The sequence below is a fragment of the Mchenga conophoros genome, linkage group LG7 (genome assembly GCF_057382185.1).
Source record: "Mchenga conophoros isolate Kocher_MC1m ecotype Shallow Benthic linkage group LG7, M_conophoros_male_GT1.1, whole genome shotgun sequence".
Lineage (NCBI taxonomy): Eukaryota > Metazoa > Chordata > Actinopteri > Cichliformes > Cichlidae > Mchenga > Mchenga conophoros.
The window spans coordinates 32,554,765-32,573,187 of NC_140532.1; the positions used below are offsets into that span (position 1 = coordinate 32,554,765).

At 41.7% G+C, this 18,423-nt stretch overlaps 1 protein-coding gene across 1 annotated transcript; it reads right to left on the reverse strand.

Annotated features, from left to right (window-relative positions):
- Nucleotides 1-486: 486 nt before the first annotated feature.
- Nucleotides 487-18,423, reverse strand: fech (ferrochelatase). Its single transcript, XM_085278950.1, has 11 exons — nt 18,202-18,423; nt 16,234-16,324; nt 12,758-12,877; nt 10,431-10,579; nt 9,884-10,018; nt 9,379-9,485; nt 8,366-8,464; nt 7,257-7,364; nt 5,795-5,959; nt 4,734-4,793; nt 487-1,329 (listed from the first exon to the last, which is right to left on the reverse strand). Exons 1-11 carry the CDS (start codon nt 18,239-18,241, stop codon nt 1,192-1,194), a joined length of 1,212 nt encoding a protein of 403 aa, XP_085135076.1. The 5' UTR covers nt 18,242-18,423; the 3' UTR covers nt 487-1,191.

The window sequence follows — 18,423 nt, forward strand, 5'->3', positions numbered from 1 at the left end:
CTGTTATTCAATTTGTGAAAACAGTACTGCTACTATAAAAACCAGTAACGTCTGCTTCACTGATATAGTTTCACAATTTTATGGTAACTTCTTCCTTGTTAAGCTACAATTTTAAGTCACATTTCTGACTGGTCTCTTCATTACATTCATTTTACTTTATTTGAAAAAAATAAAAAAAAATATGCAGCTACTGTTTCATCTCCTGGTCACGTCACTGGGCCAATCGCTCTCAAAATAAATAGCTGCACACAACCCCTAACTCACAGGCTGGACCTTTACCGATACGGACAGCTCAAGATGTGAACAGTTCGATTATCCCTCATCGCTTTTTGACTTGTTTTGGTTTCCGTTTTTCCCTCAGCAGGAAAACAGAAGCAACGTATTTTTCTAGCTTGCTTATGACACTCACAGGGTCAGTGTGTGACTCTAGTTTCCCAGCTTCACTGGGGTTCATTTATGAAATTAGAGCAGATGAAGGATCATCACAAGAATTCATTTAGTTTTATTTAATTTAAATATGAACCTCTTTTTCTCTCTTAAGCCCGCCAGTACCCTCCTATCACACAGGATCCAACCTCCTCCAATCAAATTGCAGGAGTTACAGCAGGATGGGCGGGGCTACCACCTGGAGAGACAATGGCGTGAAGCAGCAGGTGAGATGAAGGGCGAAGGAAATGGCCAGACAGCCCAGAACCCTTTGGGTGCGTGTTGTGTCATCATGGCCGACTGTTAGTCATTTAGCACCAGCGAAGAGGCAAGAAAATGGGGTCTCTGATGGAAGTTTGCAGGCGCAAAGCAAATGGAATGTGAGTAAGGGGAAATGCAGTTTTTAGTGCAATTTTTTCCTGTCATGTGATGTCCCAGTTCTCTAATCTACACAAGCTTTGACCAAATGGTATCTGTTGACGGTTTAACCTCTCTGGTGAAATAAAATGATGAATTTAAGTAGCATAAAGAGGTTTTGAAAGGCAGATATTAGTCCCCTCTAAAGACCAAAACCTAAAGTAAATGTGTGTGTGGGAATACATTTGCAGAAACCATTTGGTCCTTTCTTGGTGGCATTTCCTGGTTAACTGACACTCTTGTTGGAGAGGTGGTGTGGGCTTGTGCGTTTGAATGAAGCTTTTTAGAAGAAGGCCTCGAGCTCCTCCACAGGTAGCCCTGCTGCATCAGAATGTGTGTCTTGAGTTTCTATGAGAGCTTCTGGTTGGCGAAGAAGGATTTCGCCTCTCCGCAGGTGGGGTTGGTGCACAGCGGACAGCGCAGGGTCAGTTGACGGGAACATGGCTCGTTGGACTTCAAGTGGGACTGGACCAGGTCTGCCAAGGCCTGAACGAGATAAATGAATATCAGCAGTCAGACAAGTATGTTCAAACTGTGCCTCACAGATTAGGGCTCCATATAACCAGTAAACAGATGGCTGGAGTCAGCATTTTAATTTTAAAGGCTAAAAGAAAGTAGGCCATCTTAAGTATAACTTCTACATTGGGCACATATCTGCAAACCTTTCTGAAACCCTACGCTGTAACTAATGCTGTAACCCAGCAAAGCAAATATATATTAAGCTTTAAAAGGCATAAAGAACACAGCACTGAAGCAATGGTGGTGGTTACTATAATCAGAATTGAAACCTTTGTGGGTAAAAAGCCAATAAGAATCCTTTTCACTGTGTTTGTTTTAAACAGGATTGTACAGCATACATCTTTAATGTCTTAGAAAGACATTAAATAGAAAATAAATAGACAAACAAGAACTTTTAATCCTTTTCTTTAATCCACACAGGCTCAAATATACATGTACACTTAAATCTTTTAATGTTGTGCTATAGGTTCTGCAGTATTTCAAGTTGATAAGGTCAAGGCATATTAACTTCCCGTTAATAGGCCTGGAATAAAGAAGGAGGAGGACTACCTCCAAAATTGTCAAATCAGTAAGACAGTAGAACTTTGGACACAAGTGGTTGGTCCAATAAGACAATGATCAAAAAGGCATATCAAAACTAGTTTTAAAATAGCAGGCAAACATTAAGCCTTTGGAATAGCCTTTCCGAATCCCCGACCTCAACAGTATTGAAAAATTTGTGGATTATGCTTAAAGCCAGATCTGCACCAGGAGACCAAGTTAAATAAGCTACCAATTCTGCCAAGACAAATGGTATCCATCAACAAGCCTCTGGCAGGATATGTGACCAAAAGCAACTGGCAGAGCTGCTACCTGCATACATAATTAATGTGTGTTTGAAACTGAGAAAAAACAATAAATGAATGAAGTTGTGTACCAACTTGTAGTGTTTTGTTTTGTTTTTTTTAATAAATAGTCATTAAAGATGTAGGCTGTACAATTATTCCACTCTGGAAAAAGAACCGCTCAAAGATATCATTAAAAGCACAGAATTACCACGACATTCATGCCCACGATGAGTGGATGTGTCTGACCACATCTGTGAGCAAATGAACATTTACTCAACAAGGTTACAAACACAGTGAACATGAACTACAACTTCAGCTAATGCACTAGACTGGAGCGAGTGCACCTATTGGTGGGTGTTACAATAGTCACATGATAGTTCATTCAACTGCTGAAGTGCAAATTTTGTCTTAAGATCCCCTTACACCAAACATACAGGATGACAGGAGTGCTCCAAAACTTTACCTGAACTGTTGTAATTTTAGTCTTACAGGTGACATTTTTTGCAACTCTGAAATTGCTTTAAAAAGTTGTTAGGTGTAGTAATTTTGAGGGGAACTTATTTTTATTTATTTTATTTTTTTTAAATGAAGCTTCAACACCAGCCAGAGTGTGCAGTAAAAATCCTGATGAATGCATTTTTCTGTATTTTCTAGCTGCTGCTACTTGCAGACGGCAGCAGCTCACTGAGAAACTAAAAACCACACCAAGGAAACCATCCTTCAGTAACTACCAACTAATCATCCTCTGGATATTGATTCACACACACACACACACACACACACACACACACGGCAAGGGGTCTCTGAGCACGGCGGGCCTGACCAGCCAGCCAGCCGGGCGGTTCAGTTCTACTGTAGTCAGCTCTAAAGGTTCCCATTGATCTGCCCCTTTCCTTTAATAAACCCTGTGCACACGCACGCACAAACACACACGATACAGCTGGAGGAGTTGCCTGTTGTGAGAAGGGTTTCAGGGTTGAGGATGAAGGGAGAGAGGGAGGTGAGAGAGGAAAGGAAGGAGGGATGGAAGGAAAAATAGTGACAATGGAGAAGGAAAGAGATAAAGGATAGAACGAAGGACACAAGGAGGCATTCACTCATTCATTCACCATCTCATGGCTGCAGCTACTTCACAGGACCATCTCTTCTTTTGACCCCCTTACAGATTTCATACTTAAATATGGTTTTATGGGTCTTGCCTGCAAAGTCAAACGAAACAGCCGCTTGTTTTATGTAAATGTATGAAATTTGGCTCACATGTGTGTCATCCCAAAAGGTATAAAAACACCTATGAGAGCCATACCCTGAACACAACAGGAAGGTCCCCATTTTTAATTTACAATGCAACTTTGGTCCAGTTTTAGCAATTTCCAGGCAGTGTACTTTAATGAATTCTTCTTTGCGTTTTTGCTAAAGAGCGTTTCCATGGTGCCAGGGCAAATTTCAATGATTCGTCATGAAACAGTAAAACACAAAAAGTTGCTGCAGCTCAAAACCTGGATCGCCCAATCTGCCCCAAAGTTCATAGATAGAAGTCCTGCCTTGGAACACATGTACATGATAATCTTTGCTTAGAGCGCCACCTAGTGGGAATGGAAATGACAGGTTTCATCATTTTATGCAGTTCGCCTAGAAGGTTAAATCACATCCACCTCATTCAGATTCAGAAGTTTTACTGTGAGAACTAACTTCTTATATATGTTATGTGGTAAAAAGCTCTATGGTGCCAACGAAAAGGTTTCACCTACGACAGGAAAGAAATGTCATATGACATGAACATGCCCCACGGGAACATTGCAGCATACCTCAACTTTATCTTTGCTCGTTTCTTCTTCTACTGTACATATACTGTTGTCATTTACTTTACTCGTCCTTTCTGCTGGCATTAATAGAGAAAAGGTTTGATGACAGAGCTGTAAGTTTGCAAGTTTGAAAAGAAATCTGAATATTTTACAGTCTGGGAACATGAGTGAAAATTTATCTACCAATTGAAAACTCACACTTATTCTTTTGTATTAAGGGGTTGAACATTTTTCCACATTTATTTGCACCTTTTAATAATTACCCGTTGTCAGTCTTCATATTGTTTTACGAATATATATGCAAGCTGGATCTGCATTCTTTCCAATGACCAGCAGAGGGCAACTCCTTTGGTTATAAAATAGAGCCGCAACTACATAGAAGTCTATGGGAAAAACGACCCTACTTCTCACTTGATCTGTGACCTCAGTGAAGAGTTTCTTGATGGGTTTATTGTCCAAGTTGCTCATTTTAACTGTTATTTGATTGATGATGATGCTCATTTTGTCAATTATGGTCATATTTGAAGTAAAAAGGACTGTATAAAGGGCAGTCGGTGGTTAACAACTCCGTTTCTGAGATATATGCAACACTTGCATATGACATTAGAGCCAAAATGCTCAACGCAAGGGATCAAAACATGACTTTAAAAACCAGCGTGGCACTTCATGTTAGGCATCTGCATTTCTTTTAAAGAAAATCTTTGTTCTGCAAACATGGGTCAGGTTAGTGTGTGACAGGTACCTTCATAAAGAGAGGGTTCCCATTCAATGACTCGGCCCTCCTGATGTTCTCCACCCCACACTGGAAAGAAAAATAACAACACATCACAAATGTTCATAACATCTTAGAAAACTGCAAAATTAGGGGACAAACCCCCCCCCCTTTTCCTCATTCCTTTGCTCCTGTCTGAGTTTCTGTTCTGAACGTGGAGTCAGAACACCAAAGAGTCTCTTGATTGTGGACTTAAAAGGTCAGCATTTGCTGCTTTACTCCATTTTATAGCTTTATGCAGTCATTCGTTTGGCTTTTGAGCTTTAGAAACTCAATAGACCCAAAGAGAAAATGCAGTCACTGCCACAGCTCATATGTGATTCACGACCACAACACATCAGTTAAAATGATCGTCATGATATTCTCCAGCCCACTGGGAAAAACTGGAACTGCACATATCTACCAACAATTTAGACTCACACAGAAAAAAGGTAGTAAACGCTCAGTTAATGCGACAGTCTTGTTTTGGAGTAAATTAATCCAAACACGAGGAATTTAATACATCAGGTGTGTAGAGGTGTTACACATTTTTGGTGGAGTATGGTTTTTTTTTTTTAGCATTTCAGACCTCAAAACTTGGGACTGGAAGACAGATGTGTTTCTTCAGGTTCAAGTTTAGAAATGATTTCGATGGTTCCTCATGGGTATAAGAATGTGTATCTTTATGGCACCAGTCACATTGATTGGTGGCCATTTTACTGGTGCCTTCAGACAGACAGAGGGCACTGGGCTGCTGGAAACAAACCTCACACACATACACACACTTTAGCTAACCAAAACAACCAGTACAAAGACCTTAGCCCTAATTGTAGATCACAAATGCATAAATACGTTTCCCCTATTTAATGAATCTTTCTAAGGACTTTAGAGAAAGAGCAGGTCTGGGTAATTGACTTTCTGCCTGCTTCAGTTTATTTCTCCAAAGGCTGCTGCAGATTTATTCTGTTCTTTTAAATCAGTATTTATGTACCGGTTAATTTTTACATAAAACTGAGGAAATGTATATAAACACTGCTTTTTCCCCCTCTCACCTCTTCTCCCAGCACTTGTCTGTACTCGATGTCCAGCTCGTGTAAGGTCTCTATGTGGTCCGAAGTGAAGGCAATGGGCACCAGCAGCAGGTTCTTCTTCCCTCGCTCACACAGACCTTTGATCACCTCGTCTGTCTGGGGACCGAGCCACGGCATGGGCCCCACCTGAGAGACCACACACAGGACATGGCTGACTTAAGTTCTATAGATGGATGACGTGTCCAAGGTGGTTTAAGGTGTTCCTGGTTCAGTGAGGACGTAAACGACCCTGTGACCTTTCTTGAAATCCCATTAAATATAAAATAAATAAAACTGATACCATGATCTTCTTGCAGGAAGGCTATCTCTGGTACCCTGTGTTACTGTATGTACCACATACTGTGCATTTTCACCCTGTTGGGTTATTCATTCTGCCCTACAGGTAGCCAGTGACAGCTCAGAGTCCTCTTCCACTGTGAAATTTTTATCATTTGTGAATTATGTAAGCTGCCAGGCCCTGTGACCTGAGCACTGAGGAGCTTTGAGGGCTTCTACTCTGAAATAGCAAAAATATTAGTCAGACAAGTGGCTCCATCTTGTGGCAACACAAAACACAAAAGCAGGCCGGCCAGGTCTAAATAATATTAATAGTTTAGCTGCATGTAAGTATAATAAGAAGGTAAAGCTGGATTGGAAGAGTCTGTCTGCAGAACTAAAGAAAAACTGAACACATTTGCCAGGAATGTGAGCACTGCCCAAATCTATTCTTACCTACGGTGACCAGATGGGCTCCTGCTCATGTAGGAAGTAAAGCATTTTGTCACCGATGGTGACATAGGGGACAGTCTAGGCTCCGGTTGCCTAGGTGACATTGAGTATTTCCCATAGAAAATCCCAAGTTAAACTTTACTGAACTTTTAGGCGAATGGAGCGACTACCTATGAGAGCAAAGGATGCTCTTATCTGTATTTTGATGGTGTGGCAAATAAAATAGAGGGTTACCTAGGCAACTGGAGTCTGGAACGTCCCTTAGCAACAACCAGGCAGCTGCAAAGTTAAAAGTGATGAGCAAATTGTTTCTTGTGTTGATGCCCCCCTTACTTGGAACCTGCCCACTCTGCATCACTAGTGGTCACTTAATCCATCATTACTCAGTCGCTGAATGTCACAGACTTTCTTTGGCCTGTGGTGACCATGTCGCTATGTGCGTTTTTGTCTTTTTAAAGTCAGGCTCAGGGTGAAATAATGCCAAAAAGTAAATAAATAAACAAAACAAACAAACAAAAAAAGCATTTTGACAATGAAAGTTGTGTGAAAAACAGCAAAGCATACGCTCAGTGAATTTAAACCATATTGATAAGCATTACAAACTGATGTGTGATCAGTGTTGAGTATGCAGCGTTACCTGATTATTACAGCACACTGTCACCACTAGGTGGTGCTGCTGGTTTATTCAATTACGTAGCGAGTGATGTTTACTCACCCTGGACTGCCACACCAGTCTGTAGGGGTTACAGTGACCCAGTCTTTCAATGACCCTCTGAACTGTGGCTCCCACCTCCTGAGGATACGGGTCACCTCTGTTTACAACCTGCAGCACAGGGCACACAACAGCACGGCGCTAAGCAACATTAACACATTAAGCAGTTCCTGAATAATGTGCTGGAAGAAAGTACTTCAGCTGGACAAAAACCTTCTGTTGCCTAATGGCATGGTTCAAAGAAAGCTAACAAGGCACGAGGAAATCAGATCTCTCATCTGAGAAGCTTGGCCTATCACAGAGTTTGGGACTTTCCTGGATTTAAAGTGTGAGTAGTTACACTGAACTGCTGGTGACATGTTGGATATAGATGCCAAAGATGTGCTGTCAAACTAACCAATTAAGCAGCAGAAAACAGTTTTATAGGCTTCCTAACAGCAAAGACAAACTGAATTTGCACTGATTTCTGTTGAGATATTTCAGGTTTTTCATCTGTTTTGATGAACCGTCAGGTAACAAATCGGAATAGTTTTTAAAGTGTACTTCTTTACACGAAAAGAAAATGAAGATGAAGTGGGTTTTGTTTTCTAGAGATAAATACTACTACTCCATTGTGAAAGGAAATGCCTATACTGAGAAATATCAGTAAATTTTAGTAGTAATTTGTGGAAAGCACATCAGTTTTTATAAGAGTGTCAGTGTCAGTACCATCTGATCAGTGTCATCAGTAATAAGGACCAGACCCCACTCTGGCTTCATTCGTTCCTTTCCAAGAGTCAGTCCCCAGAAACTGTGACAGCAAATGCCAAACTTTACAGTCTGGTGACAAAAACCTGTTCTCATTTTTATAATCCACCCCTTCAAATGTATTAAAGTTTAAAAGTTGGGGTGATGGGTGTGATACCGACAGCTGCTGCAAGCTGGAGTCACTTCACTCGATTTTATGACCCTTTTAAGCCTTTTACTTGAATTATCTGAGAAATATAATGAGTGTTATGCAGTACAGAGCTTAGAGAAGTCTGTGGTCCAGTTCTGGTGAGTGAAACTTGAGTATTTTATTAGCATGTTACTTTGAGGCTAGAGCAGTACTGATAGTAGTTTTTCATACTTACAGCCATGGGGAGTGAGTGTGCCGAGAACAGAATGACAACATCATCTCTCTTATCTTCTGGAAACTTCAGCAGTTCATTTCTGATATGTTCTGCAAAACACTGGACACAGACACACACACTTAGGGTGTATTATAAACACAGCTAGTGAAATTTACCTCAGCTGATAAAACACAGTCAGGACAAAAAGCTGCCATGATCACCCACCACAACTGCTTTCTGGTCATTTAGCTGCGTGGTGACTTACTGACTGACTCTGTTTTCTTACACACTATATTACCAAAAGCATTCACTCACCCAATCAAATATACCAATCTCTCCCACTGCCACAGGTGTATTTATTTATTTAAAAATAAATAAATAAAAAAAAATAAAAAAATAAAAAGGCACCCCTGGGCATGCAGACTGCTTCTACAAACATCTGTGAAAGAATGGGTCGCTCTCAGGAGCTCACTGAATTCCTTTCTGCACAGAGTCCTGACCTCAAACCCTCTAGGATGAATTAGAGCAAAGACTCCAAGCCGGCCATCTCGCCCAACCCAACATCAGTGTCTGACCTCACATGTGCACATGTGGAAGACTGGTCAAAAACTCTCATGAACACTCCCAAACCTTATGGAAAGCTTTCCCAGGAGAGCTGAAGCCTTTACAAACGGTGGGTCAAAAATCATATTAAGCCCTATGGATTAAGAATGGGATGTTACTCAAGTTCATATGGATGTGAAGGCAGATGAGTGAATACTTTTGGCAGAATCGTGTACATCAGTACTAGTTTGTTTTACTTTGCATGTGTGTACACACATGTTTAGACATCTTTGTGAGGACAGAAATTGGCCTCCACTGTACCAAATGCCCGTCCCAACAAGTTTGAAGGCAGTTTTGCAACATAAAATGTGGTTGTAGTGTCAGGGTTAGAATTAGCCTAATCATAAGGGTTAGGGTAAGCGGCTAAGGAAAGCATTATGCCAATTAGATGTCCTCACTAAGATATGAAAATGAGTGCGTGTGTCTCTAACCTCCACCAACAGAGGGTGTGTGGGCCAACGGTCGATGACACTCCAGCGCATTTTCGGCCTGTCAGCTCTGTTGCTGTAGTAACGGTAGATGGCGTTCAGACTGCTGCCTGTGAGCAAAAGAAAACACATTGAGAAATACTTCATTACACAGGAATAAAATCTCTCTGCTGCTGCCAATCACTAATCAATAAATTTCCTCAAAGTTTCTTCCTCAGATGCATATTTTGTAACCCAAAAACAGTCTGTGGGCACCGATTCATGGATGGATTGTGGGTTTGAAGAGTGTGCCTGCCTCACGTGTGAGCTGGGCTTTCTTGGAACAGTCTGAGAACATGCTGAGTGTGATTTAGTCTGGAGAGAACAGAGTGTATTTATCAGGAGCTCGCAGAGCAGACAGCACCCTGGGTGTGGCGGCATTAACGGACACAAACGTCTGAGTAATCTTCTGATTGTTCCTTTTACATGTTCTCTACATTTAACAGACATCATTTCCTGCCTGTGTCACCTGTGGTGGAGCAGCTGTACTGAGGATACTGCGTGAAGGCCACAGCTCTCTCCACTCCCTCTTTCTCCATCTCCTCAATGGCTTCCTCCGTCAGCGGGTGAACGTACCGGAAGCCGATGTAGAACTTGTGAGGAGCTGCGCAGAGAGAAGAAACAGCCAATGACCAGACAGCACGGGAGAAACTCACTGGCAACATTACAGTTTGAATATGCAGGATATGCAGTTTAATTGAAATCTTCAAATAAAAATAACATTTCAGGAGCTTAAAGGGAGGTTTTTATGAAGATTATCGTGCTTTTAGACCAAATTCTAACAGATCTGGTCAGCTTTCAGATTGCTGCTGTGTTATCAGTGAGGTGTGCTGCAGGCGTGTGAGGAGACACTCCTTCGCTGTCTTACTATCTCCATTTCACACACACTTTGCCAACAACAGCCAAGCAAACCATAATCTCAATAAAAGCACACAAACTGCCTCCAAACATGACTTTAACTCCATGTAAGCTGTCAGATTTGAGGAGGAGCGGAGGCCTCTGTGAGGCATCCTCACCCGTCTCAGGGCTCATCTCGTCCAGCAGCTTCACCATGCCCTCCCCCTGCATGGACGTCCAGTGTTTGATGGGCGAGCCTCCTCCGATCTTGCTGTACTGCTCCTGGATCTTCGGTGTGCGCCGCTTGGCGATGAATGGGCCGAGTTTACTGCAGAGCGGGAGGCAGATCGCACAGCTGCAGTTACACAACTCACACTTAATGCATCACAGATTTAATACAGTGAATTATTGCGCAGCAACGAAGAAGAAGAAAAGCAAATGACCTGTAACAGCACTATAACGTGTGATTTCTGGAGCTTTAAAGGGTCAAGGTTCATTATTAACATTTTCAGTAAGATGTGCAGTTTCCATGGACACGGAGGTGAGATTCATGTCCACAAGCGTCACCAAACACCAGACAATAAATCTAGTTTAGAGTTTCCAGCATGGACTTTCTGCAGCGAGAAGCAAGAAGCACTAACGTTTGCACCGTTTTTGTGTTTCCCACCCCAGGGAAACCTGTCAGACAACTCTGCTCAAAATGGCCAGAAGCAGGAAAGGTAAAGTGACCACCAAGTACACAATGATGGCAGGAATTTATTATTTTAACATTTCTATTGTCAGGTCTAGTTGGATTCATCCTGTTACATCATGAAATGCTGTTGTAGTCCAACGAGCAGATGCTGCATGGATGAACAAACAGACCTTACTGAGCACTGGTGCAGGGTTACAAGGAGTTTGTGCCGTCATATTTGAGCATTTTAAAAGGCCAAACAATAAAACAGAAACACAAAACGGTCTAAAATTATACAAAACATGCACAACACGACCCCCTAGCAGGTCAGTATTATTCTGTCCAGCTTCTGAGGATGGTTTGTCTCAGTGCTGGACAACATGGAGACGGACACTCGTGTTGTTTTCTTACACAGAGCAGAGATTACAATCATGACACTTAAAAATAAATAAATAAATAAATAAATAAATAAATAAATAAAAGGAGATTCTTCACACAAAGAGCTTCACTTCTGGGTGAAATAGAAGTTAAAGGGAGGGAGCTCTGCTCTGTGAGGTTCTACTTAGACACAGCTGTCATTTGACCCCCTGCTAATGTTAGCATGCTGAAATGCTCACCATCCTAACCCGGCATGTTAGCAGCAAACAAAGAGGAGCAGTGGCTGATGGGAATCTCTCTACTTTACAGTCAAACAGCTTCAAGTGTAAGAAAGGCTCAACCCCCGAGGTCCAACAGAGGTCAGCCGACTGACAGACAAACGCGTTTAGTCATTTGTGTTTCAGTTACAGTTCGACTTTGACATTTCTTCAATGTTTTAAAAATGTTCCAAAACTGTACAGAAAGTTGCATTATGTGCATTTATGTGGAGGGCAGCACGGTGGTGCAGTGGCCAACCCCATCACCTCACAGCATGGGTCCTTCTGTATGGGTACCCCAGCTTCCTCCCACAGCCCAAAACCATGCACGAGGCCCTTCAGCAGACTGGTGAGCTGTCCAGGGTGTACCCCGCATCTTATCCTGTGACAGCCCCACCCCAAGACCCTGAACTGGATGCATTAAGCGGGTCTTAATTTCTGGAAAGCTCTTCACAGAGTGAACTCAGTTCAGATCAAACTGCTGGTTTGGAATGACGTCCTTGGTTAAGTCACAGGACACATTTGCACCCAAATATCCAGACTTTCGCTATAGCGCTTCATTCCCTCGGGGTCGGGACCGCCCGAGGTCTAAATAAAGTCAATAAGTGGCTCATAAAACATTCATATTGAGGTGGAGCAATCTTTGAAGTCAAAGTGTGTGATCTTGGGTCAGTCACGCCTGCTTTAAAAAGGATCAGTGCTGCTAAAAACCACAAAGATTTTTCTTCTCAGTGGGACGTTATGAAATACGGACACAGCACAGAGCCGTCACCCAACAAACTTCCTCAAACCGCCCGCCCCCACTGTGTGTGCTTACATATGTGTAAACCCAAAAATAAAGCAGTTGCTTTTAATTCATCACATAATCTAAACAGAAAACATCTGGGGAGTTTCAGAAAAGCACGAGAGCATAACATAATCCACTAGATCCCCACAAAGCCCTGCTGAAATAATGATGACAGATGACTGTTTGAAGGAAGGACCTCTTATCAGAGCTTTATATCCTGTTTACATCCTGTCCACCGGAGAGTTCACATTACGGGCTAAATGCATGGAGCGAGCGCTGGGAAACCGAGATCCCAGCTGTTAAACACCGACCACCTCAACTCTAAGGTCAGCTGTTTGCGTCACTATATTTTGTGTTCACATTTGCAAATAATTCCTTGCATTTAAGGCAGCGTGATCTCTGTGTGCGTACTTCTGTACTGGGAGTTTCATCAGGTCTGTGTCCATGAAGAGGCGTAACAAGAAGTCGTGAACATCTTCTAGCTTCTCGGGTCCTCCCATGTTCAGCATCAGGATCCCCGTCTTCGGCTTCCTGCAGACAGGAGAGAGTCACGATCAATAATTCACATCTAACACCCCTAAAAGATGTGACACTGTGTAGAAACTGTGCACTAGGCCAAATCTAGGTCAGAAAAATTATGGATGGAAGCCAGGGGGACTGGGAAGATATTTCAAGGGGGAGCTTCTGTTAGGTAAATTTAATCGTTTAAGAACAAAAGGCATAAATTATTGGAATAAATAATGAAAAGTTGAGCCAAACAGGATCTAAACCAGACTCAGTGCTTCAATGCGTTTACACCCCACAAAGTACAAAGTCAGGTCATTCAGCAGTCTGTATTTTAATGTTAATCAATTGCAAATTAACAAATCTGATCTAGAGTTTAGGGCTGTACTATATCATACCGTTCACGGTAATACCGGTGTAATTTTGGGCAACGATAGGAAAATGAAATATCGCGATAGAATATGGGTAAAACGCGCATGAGCAGTGCCTATGTTTACATAAGCACATGGCGGCGACGCAGAATGAGAAGAGCGAAAACAGATCGTTGAATGAAACGGATGAATCAGAATTGGTTTGTAAAAATGCTGCAACTTCAGTGGTGTGGAACTGGTTTAGCTTTCGTCCGTCAGATACACAACAAAGCACTATTTTTGGTAGAGCATGCTAGCGGGCCGTCGTTATTACCGTGTTGTTTGGAAAATACGGCACACTTAAAATCAATCCTTTGATTTTTCTGAAAATCAACAGGTCCCCTTATAATCCCGTGTGCCTTATGTATGAATTCTGGTTGTGTTTACTGACCTTGAAACGATTTTATGTCGTACACGGCGCTCGAAAATCTGTCAAATGTTTCAGTACGACTTTGCTAAGCTACGAAGCCGCACCGCTTGATGGATTGTTGGAGCATTACGGCTATCGTAGGCAGGAGCCTCGCGGAGGGATACGTACTGTGCTTCAACATAATATTACCATATTGTGTGTGTATAACCTCTTCAAGTTTTGTGGATATTATACATGGTTATGCTGAGGATCTGTCGGCCAGTTTCCACTGGAAATGTCTTTTGGTTAAACTGTCAGCAAGGATTTTGCACTGTTACATTTTTATATAACTTTAATGCACAAAAAAAACAGCTGCTTGTTTAAGTGAAAATACATTGATGGGTTTTTGCACTGATAAAAGTTGTGGAGTTGTAAAGTATTTTGTCTAGTGTCAATTATGTCGTCAGTTATATCGTTATTGCAAATTTTCAAATGTATATCATGATAAATGTTTTTGGTCATATCGCCCTGCTCTACTAGAGTTAATAAAGGTCATTTATCTTTCTTTCCTCACATACAACAAGTTCTGATGTTTATGCCCACTTCTCATTAACAAAAATGCATTTTATGCTTTAATAAATGAAAGTCCAGTTATGAAAATTGGTAGTGAAGGGTAAACATTTCCCCTAACAGAAGAAAACCTGCTTGGAGGAGACGCCAATGTATTTATGCACAAAAAACTGCATAAAAGCATTTATGCTGTAGACCAATGTGGGCAAAGCTCAGCAGGAATTATCTGCCTGCTGCTTTTCCATCCTCTGACGCTACATCACTGCAGGCCTTACAGCCGTAGCAGCTCCGAGAAACATGTTTCACTGCTAAGGTTTTAAACCCTTCAGTGAGCTTTGAACTCCAATAATCTGCTGTCACATTCATAAATATAGCTTAACTGTCAGCTCGAGGAGGACAGAATTTTATAAAGAGGCGTGAGGCGGGTCCTGTGTGAGAAGATGTCGACAAACTGGTGAAAACAGTCCCTGTCATTTCTAATGAACCCCAGCAGGTCAGACCAGGAGAAACGATTTCACAGAAGATGAAAGGAAATCCACCATTATTTGTTCTTTAATCATTACAGGACGTCTTCTCCCCTCCTCACTCCTGACAGGCTTTCACCTTCTTTTAGACTCAAGATGCTTTGTGAAACGTGTTTTTTGTTTTTTTAGACAAGGTCAGGAATCTTTGTGTATACAGCCCTGCACACTGGTGTGGAGCGGTTTTATTAGACTTTGCTTCTGAAATAAAAGGAATAAATCAATCAATAGGACAGCAGCTAAAGCAAACTTAACATAGATGATAGAAAGTACGAATCTATCGGGCTAGTATCGATCTAATACCAATACTTGGATTGATCCACCCACCTCTGGCACTGACTCTGTGTTTAGAGACCCCTTTAGCCATTTACACCTATTTCATATTTTGTGTGTGTGTGTGTGTGTGTGTGTGTGTGTGTGTGTGTGTGTGTGTGTGTGTGTTTGTGGACGCCGGGTATAAACATCTTTGTGGGGACCAAAAATTGGAAGTTTACTATACTTGTGGGTACTAGTGGTGTGCGGATCGATATTGAAATATCGATTCTTCTGATACCAGTCATTTATGTTCTAGAATCAATTCTCATATTAAAATATCGATATTTTAGTACTTTGGGGTAAATTTGTAGTTTTTCATTAACAGGAACAAAGTGGAAAGAAACTATATCATTCGGATTGTCTAAATTGGAAGGAACTATTTCCTCTTACGCCTTTCATAGTCATGTGCAAAACACAGCTGTATAAATGTGTCCAGCCCCTGGCGTGCGCACTCACAACAATGGCTGAGCATAAATGGAGTCATGTGTGCACGTATTTTACCTCCACAAACGGCCGAGGCGCGGTTTGTGATACATGTGGCAAGACAGTGACGTGTTGTGGCAACACCACTAACCTCGTCAAACACCTGAGAGTAAATCACATCACAGAATATGACGAGCTTATGTTGAGGCGAACTGAAGAGGAGGAGAGGGACAGGTGCTGCTAGGGCGAGACAGACGTCTCTCAGGACTCCCTGAGAGACGTCTGTCTCTCAACATGTTCAAATAGGGCACAACTTCAGGTTTTTTATTTCTACATGATAATTCTACATTATTAAGCAATAAAAAAAGTAGTCTGATGTCCTGCAATAATTATGAAGTTATATTATTACAATTTCATAATACAATTATATATTGTATTATGAAATACAATGAAACATTACGTTTTTGTACAGAGTATCGGTATCGGATCAGTATCGTCGATACCACCCTGACTTTTACTTGGTATCGGATCAGAAAGGAAATCAGTGGTATCGCACATCACTAGTGGGGACCAACAGCCCTTGTGGTCCCGGTCCCCACAAGTTTGAAGGCATTTTTGAGACTCAAAATGTGGTTTTAGTGTCAGGGATACAATTAGGTTATGGTTAGGTTTAGGCAAAGGCTTAAGGGTAGGTATTCATTTTTGATATTTAGGGTAAGGATAAGCAGCTAGGGAAAGCATTATTTCAATTAGATGTCCTCGCTAAGACATGAAATCGAGTGTGGCGTGTGTGACCTGTTTTCCTGCGTCTCTGGAGTCTGGGCGTAGGCGGCGGCTGCAGCAGTGGAGCGTCGTCTCAAACTCAGACTCAAGCTGCTCCTGGCAACTGAAGAACAAGAAACAGTGCGATTCATCGGAACAACAATTAGATGATTTTATTAGCTCAAGAATCAGTGAGTGAGCGTAACGATCAGTTTGTAATGAGTGTAGAGTTCAACCATGGATCAGTTTTAAGGTGAAGAGAAGGCAAATCTGTTGTTACATTAAACTCAAAAGTCTCTCTTCCAGAAAAATCACAGAGGTAACACAGCCAATGCTACTCTCCAAAGAAGTACTGTGAAACTACAGTTATAGCTGTAATAACAATCTTAATTTCTATTTTGCTTATGGATTAAAATAGTACATAATAATAATAATAACAACAACAACAACAACAACAACATTTTACCGTTGCATTTTGGCTCCTTTTTAAATCTGTCATGGCTGCACTGGTTCAGGCTTTGTGCAGATAAATGGGCACTGATATGAGCATAGAAATGCAGATAAAATGTAAGCGCTCACACAAAATCACAGCTGGATTCAAGCTGACGATTTTTTGGTCTTTCTGGTCTTAACGTGTAATTTAATTGCCTTTTTTAAAATTTCATTGTCATTCTGGGCATTTTGGGGGTTTATTGAAAAACAAAATATTAAACACACAAAAAAAATAATGATAGATGTGTGCGTTTAAGTTATGGCCTTCATTCATTATCATCTGTGCACATGCATGGTCTGAATCAGTTATAAATCTGTTCATAGAGTATGAATGAGGCAATTTTGCCCCCACCTGGGATGAAACAGTCTATATAAATAAAGATTTGTTTGCTTCATCTCATCATGTTTGGACTGTTATAATTTCCTAACCCACTCAGGCCTCAAACCCCAGCTGCTGGGCAAGAGTGAACTTAACACCAGCTTCCTGGCAGATACAGAGTTTACTTTAAACTTTTTAAAAGTACCCATAAATCCTAAAGTGGTCTCAGATTAGTGGATCTGTTACAGATTTATTTATGGATTATGAAGCTGAAGTCATGAATGAGCTTTTAAACTGTTATTGCCGTTTTAACTGCGTGCATTCTCTTGTTTAGATCGTTGCCCTTTTTTTTTTCAAATATCCTGGGAAACACTTTGAAAGTACTTCTTGAAAGCTGTCGCGGAAATAAACTTTATTATTCTAATAATAATGATAATAACTATACAGTCTAACCGATGCGTTCAGCCGGCTTCACTTTCATAACCGCTCCCAGCAGTACCGCGCCGCACCGCCAGGGGGCTCGCTGAGGTTACGCAAGTTCACAGAGCTGCAATTGTGTAACTTCGAGTCTTTCTTTCTTCCTCCCGGCGCTAAAACGCGAAGTGTATGTGCACACTGGCGATAGTTTCAGGCCACCTGACGCTCACCAAATGCAGCCTAGGCATGGGATAAATCCCTTATGTAACGCTCACGTTCGCACGGCAACCTAAAGGGACGCAGCTCTGCCGCGTCAAGCTTGTGGAAATGAGCCGCAGAAACACCAACGTTTACAAAATAAGAGAGCAATCATGGTAACACATTCAGATAATTTTAGCCTTTCCGCCTAACCGCATGGGTATTATACACAAAACCTGGGTTCGATGTATTCCAAAAAAGACGACGGTGACGGTAAAAAAAAAAAAGTCAGTAATATGGCAAAATAAAGGAGGTTGTTAAAAGCGAGGGGCACATCCGGCCAGGAAGTTGTTATGCTATCCCCTGAGCTAACTTTACATTTACAAAATATTGATGTCAATGTCAGAAGCGTGCTGTTGAGTTTCTGGCAAATAAAAATAAAATAATTCAGTGACTGTAAACTGTGTAAAATAAGCGCTGTGATGCTGTTTATGCCCTGACATTAAATCCTCAGAAAACCAGTAAAACTTGGAAGTTTTCTCTTCAGGCTAACTTGGCGGCGCAATCACACTCACATTGGATCGAACGACCGGCGCTGCCCAGGGCTGCCATCATGTTCGCTTTCACTGACACAAAAAACGTCTCCGCGCCTGCTAAGATTAAGGCTGGATGCTGAGACTCTCTGCTGCTGGATCCACAGTAACTCACGGTACTATCCGACACCACAGCCAGATTCCTTCAGCTACCGCCGGCTGCCTGCAAGGACTTCCGTTAAGAGTTATAACAGCTAATGAAAA

Bases quoted from the DNA above. Each gene is read 5' to 3' on its own strand.
- fech (XM_085278950.1), bottom strand. From the start codon at position 18,241: ATGATGGCAGCCCTGGGCAGCGCCGGTCGTTCGATCCAAT. The intron at 12,878-16,233 runs GTCACACACGCC...TCCTGTCTGCAG, and splicing joins CCAGAGACGCAGGAAAACAG to GAAGCCGAAGACGGGGATCC. The intron at 5,960-7,256 runs GTGAGTAAACAT...GTGGTCTCTCAG, and splicing joins GACTGGTGTGGCAGTCCAGG to GTGGGGCCCATGCCGTGGCT.